Raw genomic sequence first — 26,007 nt, 5'->3', positions numbered from 1 at the left:
GTACATTGGTTTATTCTGATTAGTAAATTATTTCTGTTGGAACAAATTTTTACTCTGGGAAGCACATTTAAATAACTTTGCAATTACAAAGAGTATCACCAATTTAAATAAAAATGAGAAAAATTAACTTACAGCACATGCTGACAACTTCAAGGGTATTTCCATCATTGTGCACGTTAATACTGTAATTGAGAAGATCAGACTTTGTTAGCACTGCAAACTCTTGTGTCTTACTGTATTCCCCCAACACTTTGCACTTTTCCAAATCTCCACATTCAGTTGTATCTAAACAGGCTCTGAAAGCAACAACATTAAATTGTTTGGTTAACAATGTGAAATTTCATACCAATTATTCTGAAGGAATTATAAATAACAATGAATTGCTATAGTCTCATAGGATTTCATATAATTAATTACAGAAAAAATAAAACTAGCACAGGTAGAATTAGATAAAGTGCACACAATTTACACCCATTAAACTACTTTTAATCTGGTATTTTATCACTTTCAACTCCTCGCCAGAATTATGAATTTTGTATATGACGAATGTGTCTTCCTGGATGGTTTGTTTATTGTCTTATCAGACCATATATTTCACTTCACATGATGCTAAATAGCACAGTATATTTTATTAGAGACAATTGATTTTGGTCTTGGATCAGATCTTCATCTGGTTGGGCTCGATATACCATTTCATCTCTGTATTGCACAATGCCATTCTTAATGCTCATTAAAACTGTACACCACCACCTCCACAAAAATACTTGTGTTATTATTAATACAAATCATGTTTCATCAGCAATGAACAGAATCTACAAAGCTTCTAACATCTACATTAAATATTTTCAGTGTAGCCTCCAATTTCCATTACAGATCTCTTAATCAGTGTTCAAATTATTCATTGATTTTCTTCAATCTTTCTGAATGCAATACCCATATAACATTTTTGCTACAATAAAGACCATGCCTCCTTTCTCACTGTATCCTTCAGCCCTGTAAGTGATTCACATGCAAAAGAATAAATTGCATTTTCTGTTGTTGGTACTTTCCTGAAGCCAACCTTACAATTCTGATAAATTGTGTGTATTGTGAAGTGCTACTACACAGGTACGCAAATGTCTTTGAACACACTGGTAACAAGGATATTGGCCTGTAAAATATTTTTTCTGTCTTCTTTTTGTGAAATTTTAATGCAGCATCCCATTGTTCATCTCATACTACCACTCAGACATTTCTCTATGTTCTTTGCTTACTTTTTAATGAAATAAATAATATAATCCTCCTAAATGCAAATAATATTTTAGAAACCTTCCAGTCAATCTTGTTTTCCCAATTGTACCCCTCCCCTCTCCTCCAACTCTTATGTACTATTACAATACCCTTGCTCAAACTTTGTGTGTGTGTGTGTGTGTGTGTGTGTGTGTGTGTGTGTGTGTGCGCGCGTGCACGCAGAATGTCACAGGGGTGGGAGAGAAATTGATTCAGGGGATAGGTTGTGGGCAGGACATAACTCATTAAGTATAGATTGGAGGTTATGTTGGATTTCTCGGATGGATCACTCTTGCAGAGATTATAGATTGAGGAGTCAGAAAATTGGCAGAGGCCTTCTGCCTGGTAGTTCTGCAATTCATGATGACAGTGGTGTAACCTTTGACTACAGGGAGGATGATTACATCAGGATCTGTTTTTCGGCTGTGTATGACTGCCCTTTCTTCTGCTAAAACGTTGGTATTCTTACAAAGGGACTTGGGGAAGGATGGCAAGGCCAAGTTGGAGGTAAGGAATTCCTGGAAGGTGACAAGGGGGTGGTTAGGTGGGGAGGGGGAGATTAGATTTGGGTGCAGGCCTGCAGATGAGGCCTTTGGATAGGACCAAAACTTCTGTAGGACTGACTATTTTGGTGGAAACGTTAACAACAGTGTTCTAGGAGTGTTTCCTCTCTAGATTTCGTGAAGTGATGGTAGAGCATTTAGGCAGATGTAGCAAATTGAAAAGGTTAGCTGGGCAGAGTCAGGGTGCTATGAGGAGTTGATGATGAGGAGCACACTGGGTAGGATAGTGGTTGGACAGCAGTGCCCCAGCAACAGTAGAATGTCAGCAATTTGGATAATTTACAGAGGCTGTGTCTGGATGCTGTTCCAAGTGCTGGGAAGCAGGGGGACATAACTAATCATCAGGAACTAAACCTGATAGTTGAAATTAATTGACACTTATAAAAATATAATTTTTAAGAATGATAAAATTTAAATAAGGTATAAGAACTTATTTTTAACTTCACTATTGCAGGTCAAAAGCCCGGATAAAAAAGAGGAATGGAAAACAGTTACAACAGATGTCAAAAATATTCTAACAGTTCCCAACATCATCTCTTCAGATGAAGTAGTATGGTGGCAAACAAGTAGATTTGGTATTTCAGAAGCTACTACATCAATTCTATACTTACAGAAATTTCACAGCACACACGGTGTTCAAAAGAGAGAGAGGAGGAGAAGCAGAAGAAGAAGAAGAAGAAGAAGAGAAAACCTCATACACCTTCATCTACTTATGATACACTAAAACTATAACAATGTAATGCAGACAAATAGTCCGATATCTTTATTATTATTATTTCTTTACTTTCTCAGACGTTAAGTCTGGTTGAGAATGGAAAGTGACGCGGACCTTGATCAAGCGTCACTTCCTATTAACTGTACGGTATGTGTTATATTGCATTTAGGAACTTTCGGGTAATTGAACATGTATCAATAATTACGGATTTCTGTAGTTGTATATATGTGTTTGGATGTAGCTGTATTGCATTGATGTACTGGTGGATATTGTGTGGTATGACTCCTGTAGTTGATAGTATAATTGGTATGATGTCAACTTTATCCTGATGCCACGTCTTTGACTTCCTCAGCCAGTTGGATGTATTTTTCAATTTTTTTCTCCTGTTTTCTTTTGTATATTTGTTGTATTGGGTATGGATATTTCGATTAGTTGTGTTGATTTCTTCTTTTTATTGGTGAGTATGATGTCAGGTTTGTTATGTGGCGTTGTTTTATCTGTTATAATGGTTCTGTTCCAGTATAATTTGTATTCATCATTCTCCAGTACATTTTGTGGTGCATACTTGTATGTAGGAACTTGTTGTTTTAAAAGTTTATGTTGTAAGGCAAGCTGTTGATGTATTATTTTTGCGACATTGTCATGTCTTCTGGGGTATTCTGTATTTGCTAGTATTGTACATCCGCTTGTGATGTGATCTACTGTTTCTATTTGTTGTTTACAAAGTCTGCATTTATCTGTTGTGGTATTGGGATCTTTAATAATATGCTTGCTGTAATACCTGGTGTTTATTGTTTGATCCTGTATTGCAATCATGAATCCTTCTGTCTCACTGTATATGTTGCCTTTTCTTAGCCATGTGTTGGATGCGTCTTTATCGATGTGTGGCTGTGTTAGATGATACGGGTGCTTGCCATGAAGTGTTTTCTTTTTCCAATTTACTTTCTTCGTATCTGTTGATGTTATGTGGTCTAAAGGGTTGTAGAGGTGGTTATGAAATTGTAGTGGTGTAGCCGATGTATTTATATGAGTGATTGCTTTGTGTATTTTGCTAGTTTCTGCTCGTTCTATAAAGAATTTTCTTAAATTGTCTACCTGTCCATAATGTAGGTTTTTTATATCGATAAATCCCCTTCCTCCTTCCTTTCTGCTTAATGTGAATCTTTCTGTTGCTGAATGTATGTGATGTATTCTATATTTATGGCATTGTGATCGTGTAAGTGTATTGAGTGCTTCTAGGTCTGTGTTACTCCATTTCACTACTCCAAATGAGTAGGTCAATATTGGTATGGCATAAGTATTTATAGCTTTGGTCTTGTTTCTTGCTGTCAATTCTGTTTTCAGTATTTTTGTTAGTCTTTGTCTATATTTTTCTTTTAGTTCTTCTTTAATATTTGTATTATCTATTCCTATTTTTTGTCTGTATCCTAGATATTTATAGGCATCCGTTTTTTCCATCGCTTCTATGCAGTCGCTGTGGTTATCCAATATGTAATCTTCTTGTTTAGTGTGTTTTCCCTTGACTATGCTATTTTTCTTACATTTGTCTGTTCCAAAAGCCATACTTATATCATTGCTGAATACTTCTGTTATCTTTAGTAATTGGTTGAGTTGTTGATTTGTTGCTGCCAGTAGTTTTAGATCATCCATGTATAGCAAATGTGTGATTTTGTGTGGGTATGTTCCAGTAATATTGTATCCATAATTTGTATTATTTAGCATGTTGGATAGTGGGTTCAGAGCAAGGCAGAACCAGAAAGGACTTAATGAGTCTCCTTGGTATATTCCACGCTTAATCTGTATTGGCTGTGATGTGATATTATTTGAATTTGTTTGGATATTAAGTGTGGTTTTCCAATTTTTCATTACTATGTTTAGGAACTGTATCAATTTAGGATCTACTTTGTATATTTCCAATATTTGTAGTAACCATGAGTGGGGTACACTATCAAAAGCTTTTTGGTAATCAATGTATGCGTAGTGTAGCGACCTTTGTTTAGTTTTAGCTTGATATGTCACCTCTGCATCTATTATCAGTTGCTCTTTACATCCTCGTGCTCCTTTGCAACAGCCTTTTTGTTCTTCATTTATAATTTTGTTCTGTGTTGTATGTGTCTTTAATTTCTGTTTAATGATTGAAGTTAATATTTTGTATATTGTTGGTAGGCATGTTATGGGGCGATATTTAGCTGGGTTCGCTGTGTCTGCTTGATCTTTAGGTTTCAGATAAGTTATTCCATGTGTAAGTGTATCAGGGAATGTGTATGGGTCTGCAATGTAACTGTTAAATAATTTAGTTAGATGTGAATGTGTTGAGGTGAACTTCTTTAACCAGAAATTTGCTATTTTATCATTTCCAGGGGCTTTCCAATTGTGAGTAGAATTAATTGCTTGGGTGACTTCATGTTGCAAAATTATCACTTCAGGCATTTGTGGTATCATCTTGTATGTGTCTGTTTCTGTTTCTGTTTGTATCCACCGTGCATGCCTGTTATGTTGTACCGGGTTTGCCCATATGTTGCTCCAGAAGTGTTCCATGTCTGTTATGTTTGGTGGATTGTCTATTTTAATGTGTGTGTTATCTATTGTCTGGTAAAATTTCTTTTGGTTTGTGTTGAATGTTTGGTTTTGTTTCCTTCTATTTTCACTTTTTTTGTATCTTCTGAGTCGTTTGGCTAATGCTTGTAATTTCTGCTTCTTTTCGTCTAATTGCTCTGTCGCTTCTTGTTGTGAGTTTTTACCTAACCTTTTTCGTTTTTTTTCCGAGATTTCATTTCTTATAAATTGTGTTAGCTGTCCGATGTCTTTTCTCAGTTTTTCTATTCTGATCTGTAGCCTGTGTTGCCATGCTGGTTTTGTGGGTTTCTTCTGTGTGTTGGTTGGTTCTGATCTCTGCCTAGTGTGTATATTTAGTGTAGTGAGTGCTCCTATATAAACCAGTAGTTGTAACTCTTCCATAGTTGTTTTTTCATTTATTTTGTTGTGTATGATTGTGTTGATAGTTTTTATTGTTGTTTCGACTTGTGGGTTATTTGGTGGTCTATGCAAGAATGGTCTAATGTCTGTATTTGTGTCTTTGTATTCTATATATGTTAGCTGAAATTTTTCTTCTATATCTAGCATCTGTGTCACTTCGTGTTCTATTTGTGATTGTTCTGGTGGCTGTCTTAAGATTTCGTTTTCCTCTGATTGTTTAATTGGTGCGTGTTGTTCTTTGTTTGTTTGCTCTGGGATGTTTGAGTCCATTACTGTATTTTCTTCTTCTTCTGATTGCACATTATTTTGTTTCAGTATTTGTTGTACTTCATGTTTGATGTTTTCTAATTCTGACTGGGGTATCCTGTTATTTTTGATTATTACACGGATCTGATCAGCTAGTCGTTGTTCTGTTAAAAATTTTAATTCTGGGTATCTGGTAATAAATGTTGTGTATACTTGTGATCTGTATCCAGTTGTGTTGGTTCCTAGGTTTGTTGCTTGGTAATAACAGAACATGAGGTGTCGATTAACTTCATCTGACCATCTCATCCTCTGTCTTTGTTTTCCTTCTAGGGTGGTTGCAGGAAGCATATCCTGCAAAACACCTCTATTTGGATTTAAATCATTTTCCAGTTGGCTAGCAGTGTCGTTACCATTGTGGGCGGGCATAGGGTTCAAGCGTCGTCCCCGACCATGACGGCGCTTGTCCGAGGCTTCTTTAGTTCTGTCCTGAACCAACTAATCACACTAAAAGGGGGGTTAGCCCTATTAGTGGTTTGTTCTTTTCGTCGCCTTTTACGACTGGCAGAACATACCGGAGGCCTATTCTTTTCCCAGGCCTCCACGGGGATTATTATTATTATTATTATTATTATTATTATTATTATTATTATTATTATTATTCACTTTCTCAGACGTTAAGTCTGGTTAAAAATGAAAAGTGACGCGGACCTTGATCAGGCGTCACTTCCTTTTAACTGTATGGTATGTGTTATATTGCATTTAGGAACTTTCGGGTAATTGAACATGTATCAATAATTACTGATTTCTGTAGTTGTATATATACGTTTGGATGTAGCTCTATTGCATTGATGTACTGGTGGATATTGTGTGGTATGACTCCTGTAGTTGATAGTATAATTGGTATGATGTCAACTTTATCCTGATGCCACATGTCTTTGACTTCCTCAGCCAGTTGGATGTATTTTTCAATTTTTTCTCCTGTTTTCTTTTGTATATTTGTTGTATTGGGTATGGATATTTCGATTAGTTGTGTTAATTTCTTCTTTTTATTGGTGAGTATGATGTCAGGTTTGTTATGTGGCGTTGTTTTATCTGTTATAATGGTTCTGTTCCAGTATAATTTGTATTCATCATTCTCCAGTACATTTTGTGGTGCATACTTGTATGTAGGAACGTGTTGTTTTATAAGTTTATGTTGTAAGGCGAGCTGTTGATGTATTATTTTTGCGACATTGTCATGTCTTCTGGGGTATTCTGTATTTGCTAGTATTGTACATCCGCTTGTGATGTGATCTACTGTTTCTATTTGTTGTTTACAAAGTCTGCATTTATCTGTTGTGGTATCGGGATCTTTAATAATATGTTTGCTGAAATACCTGGTGTTTATTGTTTGATCCTGTATTGCAATCATGAATCCTTCTGTCTCACTGTATATATTGCCTTTTCTTAGCCATGTGTTGGATGCGTCTTGATCGATGTGTGGCTGTGTTAGATGATATGGGTGCTTGCCATGAAGTGTTTTCTTTTTCCAATTTGCTTTCTTCGTATCTGTTGATGTTATGTGATCTAAAGGGTTGTAGAAGTGGTTATGAAATTGCAGTGGTGTAGCCGATGTATTTATATGAGTGATTGCCTTGTGTATTTTGCTAGTTTCTGCTCGTTCTAGAAAGAATTTTCTTAAATTGTCTACCTGTCCATAATGTAGGTTTTTTATGTCGATAAATCCCCTTCCTCCTTCCTTTCTGCTTAATGTGAATCTTTCTGTTGCTGAATGTATGTGATGTATTCTATATTTGTGGCATTGTGATCGTGTAAGTGTATTGAGTGCTTCTAGGTCTGTGTTACTCCATTTCACTACTCCAAATGAGTAGGTCAATATTGGTATGGCATAGGTATTTATAGGTATTTATATTATTATTATTATTATTATTATTATTATTATTATTACAGCAAAATTTAGTTAGGGACATAAAACAGGATTGAAAATTCATATTATGGACCAAAACAAGTAGCAAGTTCTTGAGTTCGGAGTGCCTTTCCACTAGATGAAATACGCTGGCACCAAATAAACTTCCAGTTTAAAAATATCTAGACTGTACGGGAAGTAAATGCACAGGATTCACTTCACCAGTTAAAAAAAACTGTAAATATTCATCACTTACAAATAGGATGAAATTATTCTAATGAGAAGCTAATGATTACGTTTGTGTACCCTGATTTTTTCAGCCCAAAAATTGATGTAAATAAGGGCTGACGATACACACTGAATATTGTAAAAAGCATTTAAACTATTAAATTGCCTCACTTCTGAGTGTGTCGTCAAATGAAACACTAGGAAGGAACAGACTTGCTGTTCATAAATGCTATCTATATCAACTTCGCTCATGATTTAACTGCATAGCATGCATTGTGCAGGTAAAACAGAAATCTTACATATTCATCTTCTTAAGATGTACTAAAATTATTTCGATGTACTGTAGACAATTATATTCAGGTATCATGATTTTCGGCCATGAATGGTGTCTGGGAACATGAAAATGATTAAAACACTACACACAAAAAAAATATTCAAACACTAAAATATTCTGAGATTGAAGCATCTCTCTAGATGAAGTGGTATGCTGGCAACTGACAGACATCATTCTTCATATGCAGCCATACCTATTCCATGAATCAAGTAAAAACACAGCCTACATTGCATCAGCTAATTAAAAATTATACAGTTTCATCTCTTTATGTTCTAATCAAATTATTCTGATGTAAAGGAAAGATTTTGTAATCGAAGTTTGCCTCGGAACAATTAATATTATTTGTACTCTGAATATATTCGAATGCAATTAAAGTGTGTTCCAGCAAGCACTTCATTTCCCTTGAGAATTGTTTTTGAATGATTTATAGTGCCAGCATGCACTAAGAATGCAGATGAACTGGATTCTACAACACTTAGCTCACAAGGTACATCCAAAATATATACAGCACAGTACCAGCTGGCTGGTGCATGTAGTTGGCTTGAGCTAGGGAGACATTGTCCTCGGCATGGCCCGTGGCAAGCATGTCTGTAGCAGCAAGGAAGTTAAGAGCCAACTGGAATTGGAATAATGGAGTTGAGGATGTTACAGCCTCCAACAGAACCACATACCACACTAATATTCAAATGAATATTTTGGTTGGTGATAGATTTACTTCTCACTTAATTGTAACTATATATTATTCCTCCTGCATGCTTTGCTGGAATAATGAAGTGATGTGTTGCTGACTGGCAAACATCCTCCTGTTCAATATTTATTTCTGTTTCAAAATCATGTAACACCTCTTAAGGCCATAATAATTTTCAGGTATTGAAAAATTCACAAAACTATATTTTTATGCTGGACGATAAATATACAGTACTTAGACTTTAGCATACAGAAAGGTAGCGCCTTTTACGTGGTTCCTGCACATAGCAAAATTGCGGCATATTTTGAATTATCACATCAATATACTGAACATACTATGTTTATTTTGGTTCTTACAGACTATACTCACTGACTTACGATATTAAACAATGGAAACTCCAGGTAGGAATGTCAACAATGTAGGAAGACAGATTGTTACTTACTGTAAAGAAGACACGTCAAGTTGCATACAGATATAATTAAAAGACACACTCATATATTGGTAGTTAGAAAAAGGAAGAATACTGAAGCAACAACCTGCCTATGGCCATATCTTATATGAGGTTCATTCAAATGAAACCTAATCAGTGGGTCTACCTTTGCCTTACATGCAAGGTGGCAACACATAACTGCGAGTATGGTGGCATCATCCATCAGTAGAGAGATGGACGAGTGTGCACCGTTTGAGATGTTGCATACCATCAGTGTGGTTTCACGCTAAGAAGAAGGTGGTCACACAAGTTATCTTCCACTACTGAACATGCAGGTGAGTAAGCAGGAACAACGAGGAGTGATTCAATTTTTGGTGGCAGAGGGAGTTGGAGGCTGAGAAATGTATCAACGGATGAAGGCTGTGCATGGCGAGTACAGTCCGAGTCAGTCAAGTGTTGTGGAATGGCGCAAATGATTCCTTGAGGGGCGTGAGTCACTGGAAGACTATGCTCGTCCTGGACAGGCTCATTGTGTCATCACATCGGATATGGTTGCAGAAGTGAATGCTTTAGTCTTTGACAACCACAGAATCATCATGGATGAAATCCATCGGTTGCTGGGTATTAGCATGGACACCGCACTCACCATAATGCATCAACACTTGAACTTTCGAAAAATCTGTGCACAGTGGGTTCCCCATCAACTGACTGCCCAACAGTGCAATACTTGAATGGCGCTGTCTTTGAGTCATCTGCAACATTGTCATGAGGAGGAATACGGCTTTCTGTCGTATATTGTCACAGGTTACGAAACATGGTGTCACCATTTTGAAGTAGAAAGCAAGTGCCAGAGTAAGCAGTGGAAACATGTGACATCACAACCTCCAAAGAAATCAAAGGCCATGCACACAAGTTCTGGTAAGGTCATGGTGTCCTCCTCCTTTGAACACAAGGTCCCACTGCGTGTCTAGTTCCTGGAACAGGGTACTACCATCAATGCCCAGCATTATCAAGCCACTTTACAGAACCTTAGACAAGCAATCAAGTCGAAACACCAAGGCATGCTGTCCAATGGTGCTATCATCCTGCATGATAATGCCCACCCACACATGACAAATACGGTGAAGATGACACTGCAGCAATTTCTATGAGAAATGCTGGAACATCTGCCGTACAGTCCCAACCTTTCACCGTACAACAAAGTTTATGACTGGGTTCAGGCCTGGATCTGAGAGCAGCCTACTAGCTTCTTCAAGGATGGAATCGTCTTGCTAATGCCACAATGGGATAAATGTGCCAACAGTTTTGGTGACTATTTTTGAGTATGTGTACTGTGTATAACTGCATTTTTGAGTTAATAATATTGTTACCATTACTTTACACTTGTGACTGGGTTTCATTTGAATGCCCTTATATAACACCCTGCTGCTTGACCTTTCTGAGTCACACTGGGCAATATAAAGTATACAAAAATCTCTCAAATTGATAACACTTTTGGGCAAACTGTACAAAAAAGAAATATACAAATGTTTGTTCCATGTATGGTCAAATGCACCTCAAATTGTAGTGAACACCAGAAGAACATTAGATTTGTATTAATTCAACAATAAATAACATTTTGTTGGTACCGAGGTAATGAAAGTATCAATTCAGGCAGGCTAGGAAAAAATCTTATCTTCACAGTCTCCGATGTTATTGAATTTAGCATATGTTAAAATTAAGGACTAACTAAGGAACAAATATTTTTTGTTTTTCTCTAAACAAAATTCTGCTCCAAGATACAAAAATGGTTCAAATGGCTCTGAGCACTATGGGACTCAACTGCTGAGGTTATTAGTCCCCTAGAACTTAGAACTAGTTAAACCTAACTAACCTAAGGACATCACAAACATCCATGCCTGAGGCAGGATTCGAACCTGCGACCGTAGCGGTCTTGCGGTTCCAGACTGCAGCGCCTTTAACCGCACGGCCACTTCGGCCGGCGCTCCAAGATACAGCCCTCCAAAGATGACACTGCACATACCATTTTGAAGATGCGAATTTTGTAAAAGATTTTAAAATGCATCTCTGGAACAGTTTAAATATTTCACTGGATTTTTTATTTGAAAGATAATTGCTTTATGATTACAAAGAAATCCTCCATTTGGACTTACCTGTCAAAGTTCTTTTTTTACTATAGCATTCTGAACTTTTTTAATAATTTATGGAGGTTTTTTTTTACCATTGTTCTTTTTCCGCTCATGGAATTCTTCAATTTCCTCTTTGGACAAAAGAATGAGGGCTGTGGATGTGTAAGATTTCACGACTCTCATAAAATCCCCAGCACTCTAAATCGCAGTTGTATTTGGTCTGGAAAGATTATGTTTTGTAGCATGGTGCTTCATCAGGCCTACATCATCACAATGCCCCTTCCCATGACCAGTAGCACTGTATACCCAGTCAGTTGGCACAAGTGACTTACTCAATTCAAACAGCTGGTAACTATTTTTAAAATGGCTAGGAGCACCATCAGAAATAATGATGATTTTCTCTGCCCCTGTTTGCAATTGACGAATTTTGATCATTCCTAGCAAAGCATGTGCTGAGTCATGTCCTGTGTCATCACTTATAACTGCAGCACTTGTGGTTTTGTTTTGAAAATGTGTCACTCCGGTAAAAATTGAAACCTGGTCATTACTCCAATTATATTCTTGTACTTCTTGTGGAAAAATTTCAGACTAGTTCTCAGCAAAATCACAGTGAAGCACCAAACATAGTTCTTCAGCCCGTACACACCCCTTCACTTCTGCAATGTGTTGTTATTTCTTTCACTGACCACTTACCAAGTTCATCAACGAAACTGTCAAAGGCAACAGTTTTCTTAATTAGTTTATTTCCCTGCCATGTCGCATATGTAATTTCTGTAGAGTTGGCTGCTACACCTTCCAGGCCAAGTGTCTAAAGACAGTCTTCCCTTTCCAGGGCAGTCACCACATTGTTGAAACAAACAAGTCTCTCACTTTCCGTCACAGACTACTAATGACTTCATATGCCCAATTGAGGTGTCATATCACATGCTCCAGTAAGTTCTTCAAAGTTACCACACAAAGTTCAAAATTCACACAGTACACACGTAAACATATCACTACGCCAATGTGGAACTACCCACTTAGGTCGTAGTGCATAAAATTTTGATCTTCCAATAAGTGAAGTTTTATAGCTGTTCTTATAAATTGCAGAAGCTTCTTTAATACTGCGAGTCATGTACTTTTTGACCTTCAATTTTTTTAGTTATAGTATCTTTTTTGTTGGCACTCTGATGAGAACAGTCCCATTTATCTTCTAGATAAAATGATTGTACTATTTGAACTTTAGCTGCTTCTACAAGATGTCCATAATAGTGACCTGGTCTTCCAAAGACTCTTAACAGACCTCACATTTTTTGATTTGTCTACCATGTACTTTGATACTCATGGAATGTGGTTCAAAATTGTTTTCTTTAAACATGTCTCTGGAATGATGGTTAAAATTTGCACCTTTTCACTGTAGGATGCACAATATTCAACAGCTGAATTGATATTTGTGAACAATTCCAGGTAAGAGGTGCAAGAGTGCTTTGGTTCATTTTCTTCTGAAGATGGAATTTCTATTTTGAAGAGTGTGATCAGTTTTGCTGTAGCGTATTCATCCACAGCTTTAGTAATTTCTCTGCACTTTCTTGATGCATAAAGCTTATTACTTGACTTCACTGACCACAGTTGACTGATTCAAGGTATTTAAATTCTTCCTCTGTTGATGCAAAATCTGCATCATATGCACCATGGGAGGCTTCACCTACCGTATTTATTCTAATCTAAGCCGCACTCAAATCCAACCTGCACCTGAAAAATGAGACTCGAAATCAACGAAAAAAACTTTCCCGAACCTAAGCCGCATCTGAAATTTGAGACTTGAAATTCAAGGGGAGAGAAAAGTTTTTGACCGCACCTCCAAAACGAAATAAAGTTGGTCCATTGTAACATGAGACACAATTTAGGTCGAATGGATGAAGATAAAGTTACAGTAGTTTGGTTCGAGTCGTAAGCTTAGCAGTTAAGCTTTGCCAAGTAGCCATTGCTATGCATCAGGCGCTCCGCCCATATTTATAGGGGTACCCTTCCTTTTTCACGTGCTTCATCTGGTTTGAATCAATTGCTTATTTTGCTTTGATCTGACAAGTGCCGTTCTCTTTGTTATAGACGTTTACATCACTCTAAGCTGAAAATGCATTATTGTACTGTGTCATGCATTGTTTGTTGTATTCTGATAATGAGTGTTTACTAACTGTTGCCGCTCACGGCTTGGCTTGCTTGTGTGTGCGCTACCAACGCTTACAACTAAATAATAATAAAAGAGAGGAATCTTATCATTAGTGAAACAGTGGCAAGAGACTGCTATTTGTTGTTACTTACACTGCTGCTTTCTTTGACAATGATCAACAAGAACCAAATAATAGACTGCATATGATAGAAAATGTTCTGAACGAGAGTTTAGCGAAAATTTTTCTCTGTTTGAAAATCTTTGCAGACGCCTCTTTAGTACATCACATTCTGCACAGAAATTAGAGTCATCTTAGATTTAAAAATCTAGTCAGTTGTCATGCTTCACTTCTGACTGTATCACTATTCAGCATAAGAATAACACAAATATAAACATGACATGATATATTCTTCCACGTTTGCTATTGTCTCACTCGAGTTTCGTAGTTTATTAGGCAGACAGGATTTAAATGAGACAGCAGCAAACACGAAAGAATACATGGCATAATGTTTACATTCGTATTATTTTATGGTGAAGAGAATACTGCATGCGATTCACGATTCATAAAAGTTCCTATTACCAACCATCTCTTGTCACAGGTAGGAAAAAATTCAGAACATAGAGTTTGCCATATTGACATACATCCCTAACAGTCTTGCCAGTCGGATTTTCGTAGTAGTTTTTTAGTGATGACTTCAAATGCAGTATGTTGTTGTTGTTGTTGTTGTTGTTGTTGTTGTTTTCAGACCATAGACTGGTTTGATGCAGCTCTCCACACTTTTCTATCCTGTACAATGCAGAGTAGCAACACTTATAAAATAAGAATGAAAATAACTTAGAAGCTTCTGCGCAACTGAAGTTTGCTTTCCGAGGTGAAGGCTGATGAACACATCAGTCCAGCTGCAACTAGCCTTAAAATTTTCGATTTTTTGCTCTCTAGCAATTTCATGTGCCTTAATTTTTAAAATTTTGGCGTTCACAGGAAGGAATTTCTGACGCTGTTCCTTAACAAATTCATTTAAAATCATTTCTAGGGCATTATATCGGCCACACTTAGGCTTTCCTGCTACTTGAACATTCAAATAATTTCCGCTATATCCTTTCTTTCAGGAGTGCTAGTTCTGCAAGGTTCGCAGAAGAGCTTCTGTAAAGTTTGGAAGGTAGGAGACGAGATACTGGCAGAAGTAAAGCTGTGAGTACCGGGCGTGAGTCGTGCTTCGGTAGCTCAGTTGGTAGAGCACTTGCCCGCGAAAGGCAAAGGTCCCGAGTTCGAGTCTCGGTCGGGCACACAGTTTTAATCTGCCAGGAAGTTTCATTCAAATAATTTGTTTCTCAGCAGTTGCCATTGCCTGACATTACTCTCGTCAATCCTGTATTGCACACCTGCAACACAATTAGAACTTCGTTCCCCAAAAGAAATAACTGTGTGTCGTGGTGGTCTTCAGTCTGGTGACTGGTTTGATGCAGCTCTCCATGATACTCTATCCTGTGCTTGCTTCTTCATCTCCCAGTACCTACTGCAACCTACATCCTTCTGAATCTGCTTAGTGCATTGATCTCTTGGTCTCCCTCTATGATTTTTACCCTCCACGCTGCCCTCCAATACTAAACTGGTGATCCCTTGATGCCTCAGAACATGTCCTACCAACCGATCCCTCCTTCTAGTCAAGTTGTGCCACAAATTTCTCTTCTCCCCAATTCTACTCAATACCTCCTCATTTGTTATGTGATCTACCCATCTAATCTTCAACATTCTTCTGTAGCACTACATTTCAAAAGCTTCTATTCTCTTCTTGTCCAAACTATGTATTGTCCACGTTTCACTTCAATACATGGCTACACTCCATATAAATACTTTCAGAAATGACTTCCTAACACTTAAATCTATACTTCTCTTCTTCAGAAACACTTTCCTTGCCATTGCCAGTCTACATTTTATATCCTCTCTACTTCTACCATCATTAGTTATTTTGCTCCCCAAATAGCAAAAATTCCTTTACTACTTTAAGTGTCTCATTTCCTAATCTAATTCCCACAGCATCACCCAATTTAATTCGACTACATTCCATTATCCTCGTTCTGCTTTTGTTGATGTTCATCTTATGTCCTCCTTTCAAGACATTGTCCATTCCATTCAACTGCTCTTCCAGGTCCTTTGCTGTCTCTGACAGAATTACAATGTCATCGGCAAATCTCAAAGTTTTTATTTCTTCACCATGGATTTTAATTCCTACTTCAAATTTTTCTTCTGTTTCCTTTACTGCTTGCTCAATATAGAGATTGAATAACAAGGGGGATAGACTGCAACCCTGTCTCACTCCATTCCCAACCACTGCTTCCTTTTCATGCCCCTCGACTCTTCTAACTGCCATCTGGTTTCTGTACAAATTGTAAATAGCCTTTCGCTCCAGGTATTTCACCCATGCCACCTTCAGAATTTGAAAGATAGAGTTCCACTCAACATTGTCAAAAGCTTTCTCCAAGTCTACAAATGCTAGAAAAGTAGGTTTGCCTTTCCTTAATCTACTTTTTAAGATAATTCGTAGGGTCAGGATTGCCTCACGTGTTCCAACATTTCTACGGAATCTAAACTGATCTTCCCTGAGGTCAGCTTCTACCAGTTTTTCCATTCCTCTGTAAAGAATTAGTGTTAGTATTTTGCAACCAAGACTTATTAAACTGATAGTTCGGTAATTTTCACATCTGTCAACACCTGCTTTCTTTGGGATTGGAATAATTATATTCTTCTTCAAGTATGAGGGTATTTTGCCTGTCTCATACATCTTGCTCACCAGATGGTAGAGTTTTGTCAGGACTGGCTCTCCCAAGGCCGTCAGTAGTTCTAATGGAATATTGTCTACTCCCGCGGCCTCGTTTCGACTCAGGTGCTCTATCAAACTCTTCCCGCAGTATTGTATCTCCCATTTCATCTTCATCTGCATTCTCTTCCATTACCATAATACTGGCCTCAAGTACATCACCCTTGTATAGACCCTCTATATACTCCTTCCACCTTTCTGCTTTCCCTTCTTTGCTTAGAACTGGGTTTCCATCTGAGCTCTTGATATTCATGCAAGTGGTTCTCTTTTCTCCACAGCTCTCTTTAATTTTCCTGTAGGCAGTATCTATCTTACCCCTAGTGATATATGCCTCTATATCCTTACATTTGCCCTCTAGCCATTCTTGCTTAGACATTTTGCACTTCCTGTCGATCTCATTTTTGAGACGTTTGTATTCCTTTTTGCCTGCTTCATTTACAGCATTTTTATATTTTCTCCTTTCATCAATTAAATTCAATATATCTTCTGTTACCCAAGGATTTCTACTAGCCCTCGTCTGTTTACCTACTTGATACTCTGCTGCCTTCACTATTTCATCTTTCAAAGCTACCCATTCTTCTTCTACTGTATTTCTTGCCCCCATTCCTGTCAATCTTTCCCTGATGTTCTCCCTGAAACTCTCTACAACCTCTGCTTCTGTCAGTTTATCCAGGTCCCATCTCCTTAAATTCCCAGCTTTTTGCAGTTTCTTCAGTTTTAATCTGCAGTTCATGACCAATAGATTGTGGTCAGAGTCCACATCTGCCCCTGGAAATGTCTTACAATTTAAAACCTGGTTCCTAAATCTCTGTCTTACCATTATATAATCTATCTGAAACCTTCTAGTATCTCCAGGCCTCTTCCATGTATACAACCAACAAGTACTTCACAAAATTCCACGAAGCAAAAGGTGCCGCTATGTGAAATCATAATGAGCCCCAGCACATCAACTCGTGCAACAATCCTAAAGCCTTGTGCATTGTTGGTATTTTTGTGTAAAGAAATTTATTTTTGTTGCTACGAATACTTGAAAGGCTGCTACATTCGAAGATGAACAATACAGAATTTCTATTTATTTCGTTGGATAATATATGAAAATGCAGTGGATGAAACTCGGGGTGGAGAAAATAGCTTTTCTTCTACTTTTTTTTTTTATTTATTTACTGACACAGAGGTTTTGGCGCCAGTATTCATCTTCATGCCTGCAAAGCATGCCTGTGTAGCACTACATATATTCGATGGCAGAAGTTAGTTGTGGCGGCACCTACCAACATTTTTCAGAACTTCCGCTTACTTTGAACTTGATTCTAAGCCGCAGGCAGTTTTTTGGATTACAAAAACCGGAAAAAAGTGCGGCTTAGATTTGAGTAAATATGGTAGTTCAGATACTATCATTGTTGTTATTCTGTCAAAACATTTAGAACACAAAAAACCTGAACAAAGTGTTTTTTGTTTGTTTTATATATCACTCTTATGGATATGCAAATAGTCAGCACCCTTCACTCTCCTGTGGCCCCAGTCAGAAGACATTTCAAACAGTCCTTTTCACAAAACGCACTGTGACTGTGTCAACTAGCAAATTCCTTACGAAAACACAAAACTCACTGGATGGTGTCATATTTCTTAGAAGCCTCTTCAGTAAACAAAATAGTACTCAACAACTACAATACAGAAACCCATGATGAACAACCATGACAAAGAAACTAACAAGAAACTACAAAGAAGTGTAAGAAATAACTGTAACAATGAAAATGAAAAGAAGTAACTGCAACAAAGAAAGTGGCAGCAGCAGCAGCAGGAGGAGGAGGAGGAGGAGGAGGAGGAGGAGGATGAGATAAGTATTTAACATCCTGCTGACAACGAGGTCATTAGAGGCGAAGCACAAGTTCGGATCTGGGAAGGATGGGGAAGCAAATCAGTTGTGCCCTTTGAAAGGAACCATCCCGACATTTGCCTGAAACGACTGAGGGAAATCACGGGAAATCTAAATCAGGATGGCCGGAGAAAGGTTTGAAACTTCGTCCTCACATAGTGAGTCCAGTGTGCTAACCACTGCTCTACCCTGCTCAGTAAAGTGATAAGAAATAACTGCAAAGAGACAATAGAAATAACGACTATAACAAAGAAATTAGTAAGAGACAACTTCATTGAAGACATACATTACTGCTGAAAGTTTAAAAAAAATGATTTTTAAAAAGAAAACCTGTCCAACTTCAAAGCGGAAGCTCTCCTTTACAGAGAATATAGTACTACATGGTACTAATAAACAGAAAAAAAAAAAATCTAAATTTTCTGGATTGGCATTTTTGAAAAAGAAATTCTTTCTGTAGATTATAAAAGAATCAAAAGGCAACAGTAAAAGAAATTTGACAGATACCTCCAAACAGAGGAAACCATTGTAATCATAAAGCAATTATCTTTCAAATAAAAAAAATTCTAACAAAATATCTAGAACTGTTGCAGACATACAGCATTTTAAAAAAATTTCCAAAATTGGAATCTTCAAAATGGTGTTCGCTGTGTCACCTTTGGGGCCTGCATCTTGGGAAAGGAATTTTTTTGGAGAAAACAAAAAAATACGTGTTTCTTACTTCCTCCTGAATTTTAACATATGCTAAATTCAATAACATCCGAGACTATGAAGGTAATCCCTTTGCCTGAAGTGACACGGATTATGTCCACAGTTCCCAGTGGAAATAACTGTCTACGTCGAATGTATACAATCAAATGGAAACTATGATTCCGCATCTCAAGGAATAAATAATGTAAACATGAACAAAATGACAAAAACTGCTTGTTCTTATATAATATCAGCTGTTCTGAGCAGCAGGGCACTGAAAATAAACAAAAATAATCAAAATCATTCTCAAACTAATACCATGCCATTACAAGAAATGAAAGTTTCTAGAAATCTAAGGTTAAGTAACAGTACCCTGTGATGGCAATGTGTATGCATTAGCATGCTTCTATAATCTTTTTCTTGTACGAAAAATATTTTAATAGTAGGAAATACATTCCAAGATGCTAAATATTAATATGCATTGTCCAAGTAGTCTTCATTCCGTGTCATTCATTTCCATACTCAATTTACTATTGAAACTTTCCTCTCAAACAAAAATAATGTAGCACAATTCTTAGGATGAGCAAATACTCACCTCCACATTTCACCATCGTGGAAAACAATGCAATCATAAGCTGGACCAACATCATTATATTTTTTATCAAGTGACGTCAATACATCCACCCTTGCTTCAAAGTCCTCTTTCTGCAATTTATCTGCTGTAGACAAATTTGATGTATTTTTTGCTTCAAATTCCTAGAAGTGTCCATAACAACAAAGAATTTCATTAGAGGTCCAACATTTCTCTGTGCTTCACTCCAGATTAACAATGAATATGGAAAAAAACAATACCTGTAGTTCCCTTGTTGCTTTTGACACAGCAGCCTTATGTCCGTGATCCCAAAGATTTTCTTTCCGCTCTTTCTCTATCCGTTCTCTTAGTTTGGAAGGATACAGATCGAAAGCATTTTTAATTCCTATATGATAATCACCACTTGGGTTTTTCCAAGCTGATGGAATCTAGAAAAAAAAAAAGAAAGATACACATAATTTTTATTTTATTTTATTTTATTTTTGAAGAGGTATGCAATACATATCACTTAGGGAATACATTATCTTACTGTGAGAGAATGGAGATAAATATAAAAACATAAATCTCAGAGAATGTGTTAGACAATTAACAGGACCTCGACCAGAAAAATCCACAAATGCTCACAAAACATGTTTTATAAGGTAATGGCAGTACCCAAGCAGTACCATATGGCAGAAATATGTGAAAGTAAACAGATCATACATGAGAAAAGTGGATGTGAAGATTAAATTTTTAAGGTGTGTGGCAGTGACTATGATTGATTGTTATCTGCACTTTATCATTTCTTAAGTACCTGCATCACTTAAAATTAAATAGATGTCATAAATCCAATTTTTCATAGATTAAAATTTTGATCAGAGGATAATACCATGACCTACAAAACATTTAGATGTCGTGTCCCTAAATAATTTCAGACTGAGCAAAACAGAAAATCATCCACATCACAGTTGCTTCTACAAGTTTTAAAATACATCATCATTTTGTAACTTTTTGGATGTGTAACTGAATACCATCAAATTAAACACAATGGGGAGCTTGAGGAAATACAATAACTATAGATCAAGTGCTAGTATAACTTAGGCACAAACTAGAATTTCTTGACATTACTGCAACCAGTCAGCTTTTGTTTTGTTTTTCAATTTTTAGTATCACATTACTGGTTTCAAACTGCCCAGCAATTTATCATCAGATGGTACATATTTATTGATTGTCTGCAGCAGTGTGGGAGTTTTGTAGTTGTGGCAAGATGTATAAACAAAACTTTTAAGCACCGAGTGTGGCGAGAATTATTCACATTATGAAATCGATAACAAAAATTGAAGAACAAAACAAAAGGCAGTTGGTTGCAGTAATCTCAAAAAGCAAACTAGAGTTGTCGATTTCCTGCAATACAATGGAATTAGCATCCAATGTAATAAAAGGGGAGTACCCAGTGAGTATCCCTGTATAAAACCAATGAGGATGATATTGTGTTCTTCAATACAAAGACTGGTATGATGCAGCTCTCCACACTAATCTATCCTGTGCAATCCTCTTCATCTCCAAATCAACTACTGTAATCTGCATCCATTTGGAAGTTCTTACTGTATTCATCTCTTCGTTTCCCATTACAATTTTTACTGGCCACACATCCCTCCAATTCCAAATTTATGAATCATAGCTGTCTCGGAATACATCCTATCAACTGATCACTTCATTAGTCAATTTTTGCAACAAATTTATATTCTTCACAATTTTGTCTGTATCTTCCAAACTAATTAAGTGATTTAACCATATAGTCTTCAGCATTCTCCTGTACCACTGAATTTCAAAAGCTTTTATTCTCTTCTTGTTGGAACTGCATATCATCCATGTTTCACTTCGACATACAAGGCTACATTTCAGACAAATACCTTCAGGAAATATTTCCTAACACTTGAATTCATTTCTAATGTTAAATTTCTCTTCTTCAGAAACACTTTTTTTGGAATTGGCAATCTACAGTTTATGTTCTCTTTACTTCACCCATTATTAGTTAATTAGAGTCCAAATAGCAAAACTCATGTATCACTTTTAGTGTTTCATTTCTTAATCTAACTCTCTCAGCATCACATGATTTAACTCATTAGCTACTGTGGACAAGATAACCTGTCAGGCTCCGCCGCTCCTCAAGTTATGAGGACATGTTTAAACATAGCCCTTAGGTTACCCTTAAGTGCTATTGATGTTTTTAAGGGTCCCATTCTGCCGACCTCTCACAGCTGTGGATGAGGTACTTCCATATCTCGGTGAATAAATAAGTTTCGAGTCTTATCATAAAACTATTGTGCCCATTTGCATGCTGTCTTTCATCATATCAATATCTCTGACAATTTATGAAATATGACGACTGTTATGAATACAGTATCCTCAATATGTAAGGACGGAATAGGACATGTAGCTTGAGATCGTCTGCTGGATATAAAAACCAGTAACTCAAGAACGAAGTCAGACCATTCTGCTCTCAGTTTTAAATTAAATTTCAATATCTTATTTCATAAACAGTAACTTGTGTACTAATATTGACCATATATAAAGTTTACGCAATGCATTTTTACCTCTGCAAACACACTAAAATTTCACTTAATGTGATGCAGCACATACAGTAACTATTATGAATAAAGAAAATACACTCAGTTCTTTATCGAACAAAGATATCAGACTGCAAAATATGCAAAAATCAATTTTTTTCACTAAACAGTTTTCTTAAATCCAGATAATAAGTATTACATAATGACCTCAACATAGTCTCTACGCACAAATAGCAGCATTAGCTGAGCTGTACAGTGAAAACAAAGCAACTTTCAACACGGAATGTAAAGAGCACATCTGCAGCAGTCAAAGGGTTAATTCGACTACATTCCATCGTACTTACGCGGCTTTTGCCAATGTTCGTCTCCTATCCTCCTTTTCGAGATAGTGTCCATCCCCATGAACTACTCTTTCAAATCATTTTCTGTCCCTGACAGAATTACTCGGTCATAAGCAAATTTCAAAGTTTTTATTTCTTCTCCCTGAACTTTGATGACTTATCCAAAATTTTCTTTGGGCTCTTTTACAACTTGCTTAATTCACAGAGTGAATAACATCGAGGATAAGCTACAACCCCATCTTACTCCCTCCTCGACCACTGTTTTCTTTTCATACTCTTTGATTATTGTAATGTTCCTAAATTTCTCCAAAACACAGGTTCTACACCAGCTTTTTCATTCTTCTGTAAATAATTAATGTCAGTATCCTGCACCCACGACATTAAATTGACAGTTCAGTAATATTCACCCACGTCAACAACTACTATCTTAACAATTGGAATTATTACATTCTTCTGAAAGTCTGATGGTATATATAGGAGGATAGGTTCCGGATAATAGGTTGAACCTGCTGGTCTACAAGAGCAGAGATTCTATCAGTGGGGGCACAGTAACCGGCCACAATGGGGTGTCCTGGGTGGTTGGGTTTATGGACTTTAGGAAGCATGTGGAAGGTGCGAGTGCTGGGAGTGGTCGGGGTAAGTGGAGAGATGGACTCTGGGGAGAGGTTCTGGGATGGGCGTAAGGATTCGAGTAGTGACTGGAGATCCTGCTGGATTGCTGGAATGGGATCACTGTGGCATGGTTTGTAGGTGGAAGTATCTGACAGCTGACGGAGTCCTTCTGCCATGCAATCCTTGTGGTTCAAAACTACGGTGGTGGAGCCTTTGTCTGCAGGTAGGATTATGAGCGGGATCAGTTTTTAGATGGTGGACTGTGGTTATTTCTGCGGATGTAATGTTAGTACGCATGTTCAGGGATTTGGGGAATGATGGTGAGGCAAGGTTCGAGAATAAGAAATTCTGGAAAGTTAACAGGGGGTGGTTTGGAGGCAGTGGGGGTGGATCATGGTTGGATGGAGGAGTGAACTGAGTTAGGCAAGGTTCAGTGTTGGTCTTTGGTCGAGTCTGATTGGTCGGGTTGGTTGTGAAAAAGTGTTTCCACTAGAGGGTCTGGGAGAAGGAGAGAAGGTCTTTAACTAGTCCTGCATGGTTGAATTTGGGAGTGGGGCAAAAGGTGATGTCTTTGGAAAGTACTGATATTTCTGTGGGATTAAGGCTTCTGGAGGAAGGGTTCATGACTATGTTGCAGGTCCGTTTAGGATTTGAGTTCTGTGTGGTGTTGGGAGTGAGTTTTGGAGGGTGGGGTAAGTGTAGTAGGTTTGCGAGACAAGGTTTGTCAGCTATGAGGGGGCGTGTGGGAGGTTTGGAGGTTGTTGTGGAAGTGGTGGAAAGTGGTACTCCATGGTGGGAGTAGGAAGTGAGCAGGATGGAGAGCTTTTCGAGGTGGCGTTGTGCATGTTGCTCAAGTTCCTGCAGGGCAAGAGTTTCAATGTGTGTTATGGGTTCCAAGAATCTGGGATTACATAGCAGGAGAATTTTGCGGGTGGAGAGTAGGCACTGCAAGGAGAATTGGGCTTGGCTGATATGGTTTTGCACGACTATGTTGGTGAGGGCTAAGGATTGGCGGAATCTGAACAGGTGGAGGTCATTGTGGAAGGAGGGATGGCAAAAGAGATGGGTAATTTGATGCTAAGGCCATTAGGGGGGATTTTATGAGCCAAGCAACAACACAGGAACAGTATGTGGGACTGGGATCTGGCTAGGGATAAGGAAACTGTTCTGTTTGGATGCAAATGGAAGGAGCAAGGATCCATGGTGTTGCAAAAATGCAAAAAAAATAGGCAAGAAAGTAGAATTACATCCAAAAAATTACGCAAAAATACACCCAAATACGTATGAAAATTACGAAATGGATGCACAGGGGGGAAGAAAAGATTAAATCTGAGGAAGACAATGATAGTGGTAGGCAAAAACTCACTAAAATTGGTGAGAAGTCACAAAGGTCAAAGTAGAGAATAACTAATCATTAATAAATATATTACTGCGGGCAGCAGGTTTGAGGGCGAATAAACGTAGAGAAGAGTGACGGCAGATGTGACTGGATGAGGTGGATTTAGTGAGTGCAAACAGGGATAGAACGGAGATAGTGTGAGGGGTTGGGGAGAGGTTCGTAGTTAGAGATGCAAGTTCATGTGGCACTGGAAAAGTGCGGGAGATAATACGCAAAAATTCGGGAACTGACACAGAGAGAGTGATCAGTTTGAAGGTATAATTCTATCAGCGGGAGTAATGTGGGACATAAGATGCTAACCTATTCATGGGCCATCTAGAGGAATCCTTCCTAAAAACCCAGAATCCTAGTCCCCTCACCTGGTTCAGATTCACTGATGACATCTTTGCTATCTGGATTGAAGATGAGGACACCTTATTCACATTCCTCCAGAACCTCAACAACTTCTCCCCCATTTGCTTCACCTGGTCCTAGTCAACCCAACAATCCACCTTCCTAGATGTTGACCTCCACCTCATAGATGGCTACATCAGTACCTCCATCCATATCAAACCTACTAACCACCAGCAATACCTCCATTTCGACAGCTGCCACCTGTTTCATACCAAGAAGTCTCTTCCGTACAGCCTAGCCACCTGTGGTCATCGCATCTGCAGTGACGAGGAGTCCCTCTCTAAATATACCGAGGATCTCACTGAAGCCTTCACTGACAGTAATCATCCTCCCATCCTTGTACAAAAACAAATCTCCCGTGCCTTATCTTTCCAGTCTCCCACCACCTCCCAAAGTCCCACAGTCCGGCCACAGAGGAGCATTCCCCTCGTAACTCAGTACCATCCGGGACTGGAGCAACTAAATTACATTCACCGTCAGGGTTTCGTCGTGCCCTGAAACGAGAAATGTCCTGCCCACTATCCTTCCCACCCCTCCTACTGTGGTACTCCGCCGTCCACTGAACCTACACAATATACTCAATCCATCCTTACACGACCCCTGCTCCCAATCCCTTACTGTACTTCATGGCTCATACCCCTGTAATAGACCTAGATGCAAGACCTGTCCCATGCATCCTACCACCACCTACTCCAATCCGGTCTGTAACATTACCTATCACATCAAAGGCAGGGCTACCTGTGAAACCAGTCGTGATCTACAAGCTAAGCTGCAACCACTGTGCTGCATTCTATGTAGGCATGACAACCAACAAGCTGCCTGCATGAACGGCCACTGACAAACTGTGCCCAAAAAAACAAGTGGACCACCCTGCAGCTGAACACACTGCCAAACATGACACCCCTCATCTCAATGACCGTTTTCAGAGCCTGTGCCATATGGATCCTTCCCACAAACACCAGCTTTTCTGATTTGCGCAGGTGGGAACTTTCCCTGCAATACATCCTATGCTCCCATAACCCTCCTGGCCTCAATCTTCGTTAGTCGCTGTCCTCACCTATCCAGCCCCCTCCCTGTTCCCGTTCCAGCACTATACAGCCGTCATTTTA

The 26,007-nt window shown here is 38.1% G+C and overlaps 1 protein-coding gene across 1 annotated transcript in view; it reads right to left on the bottom strand.

The window, feature by feature from the left end:
• The window catches only part of LOC126253474 (tripeptidyl-peptidase 2), a 310,223-nt gene that overhangs the window by 226,308 nt on the left and 57,908 nt on the right, over nt 1–26,007 (bottom strand). The window contains exons 3-5 of the mRNA XM_049954832.1: nt 19,865–20,032; nt 19,608–19,768; nt 133–296 (exon numbers count right to left, since the gene is read on the bottom strand). Coding sequence (XP_049810789.1) covers nt 133–296; nt 19,608–19,768; nt 19,865–20,032 — 493 coding nt within the window. The remainder of the gene's footprint in view (nt 1–132; nt 297–19,607; nt 19,769–19,864; nt 20,033–26,007) is intronic.

Source organism: Schistocerca nitens, chromosome 4, assembly GCF_023898315.1.
Source record: "Schistocerca nitens isolate TAMUIC-IGC-003100 chromosome 4, iqSchNite1.1, whole genome shotgun sequence".
Taxonomy (NCBI): domain Eukaryota; kingdom Metazoa; phylum Arthropoda; class Insecta; order Orthoptera; family Acrididae; genus Schistocerca; species Schistocerca nitens.
This window is presented reverse-complemented; position numbering and strand designations above follow the sequence as displayed.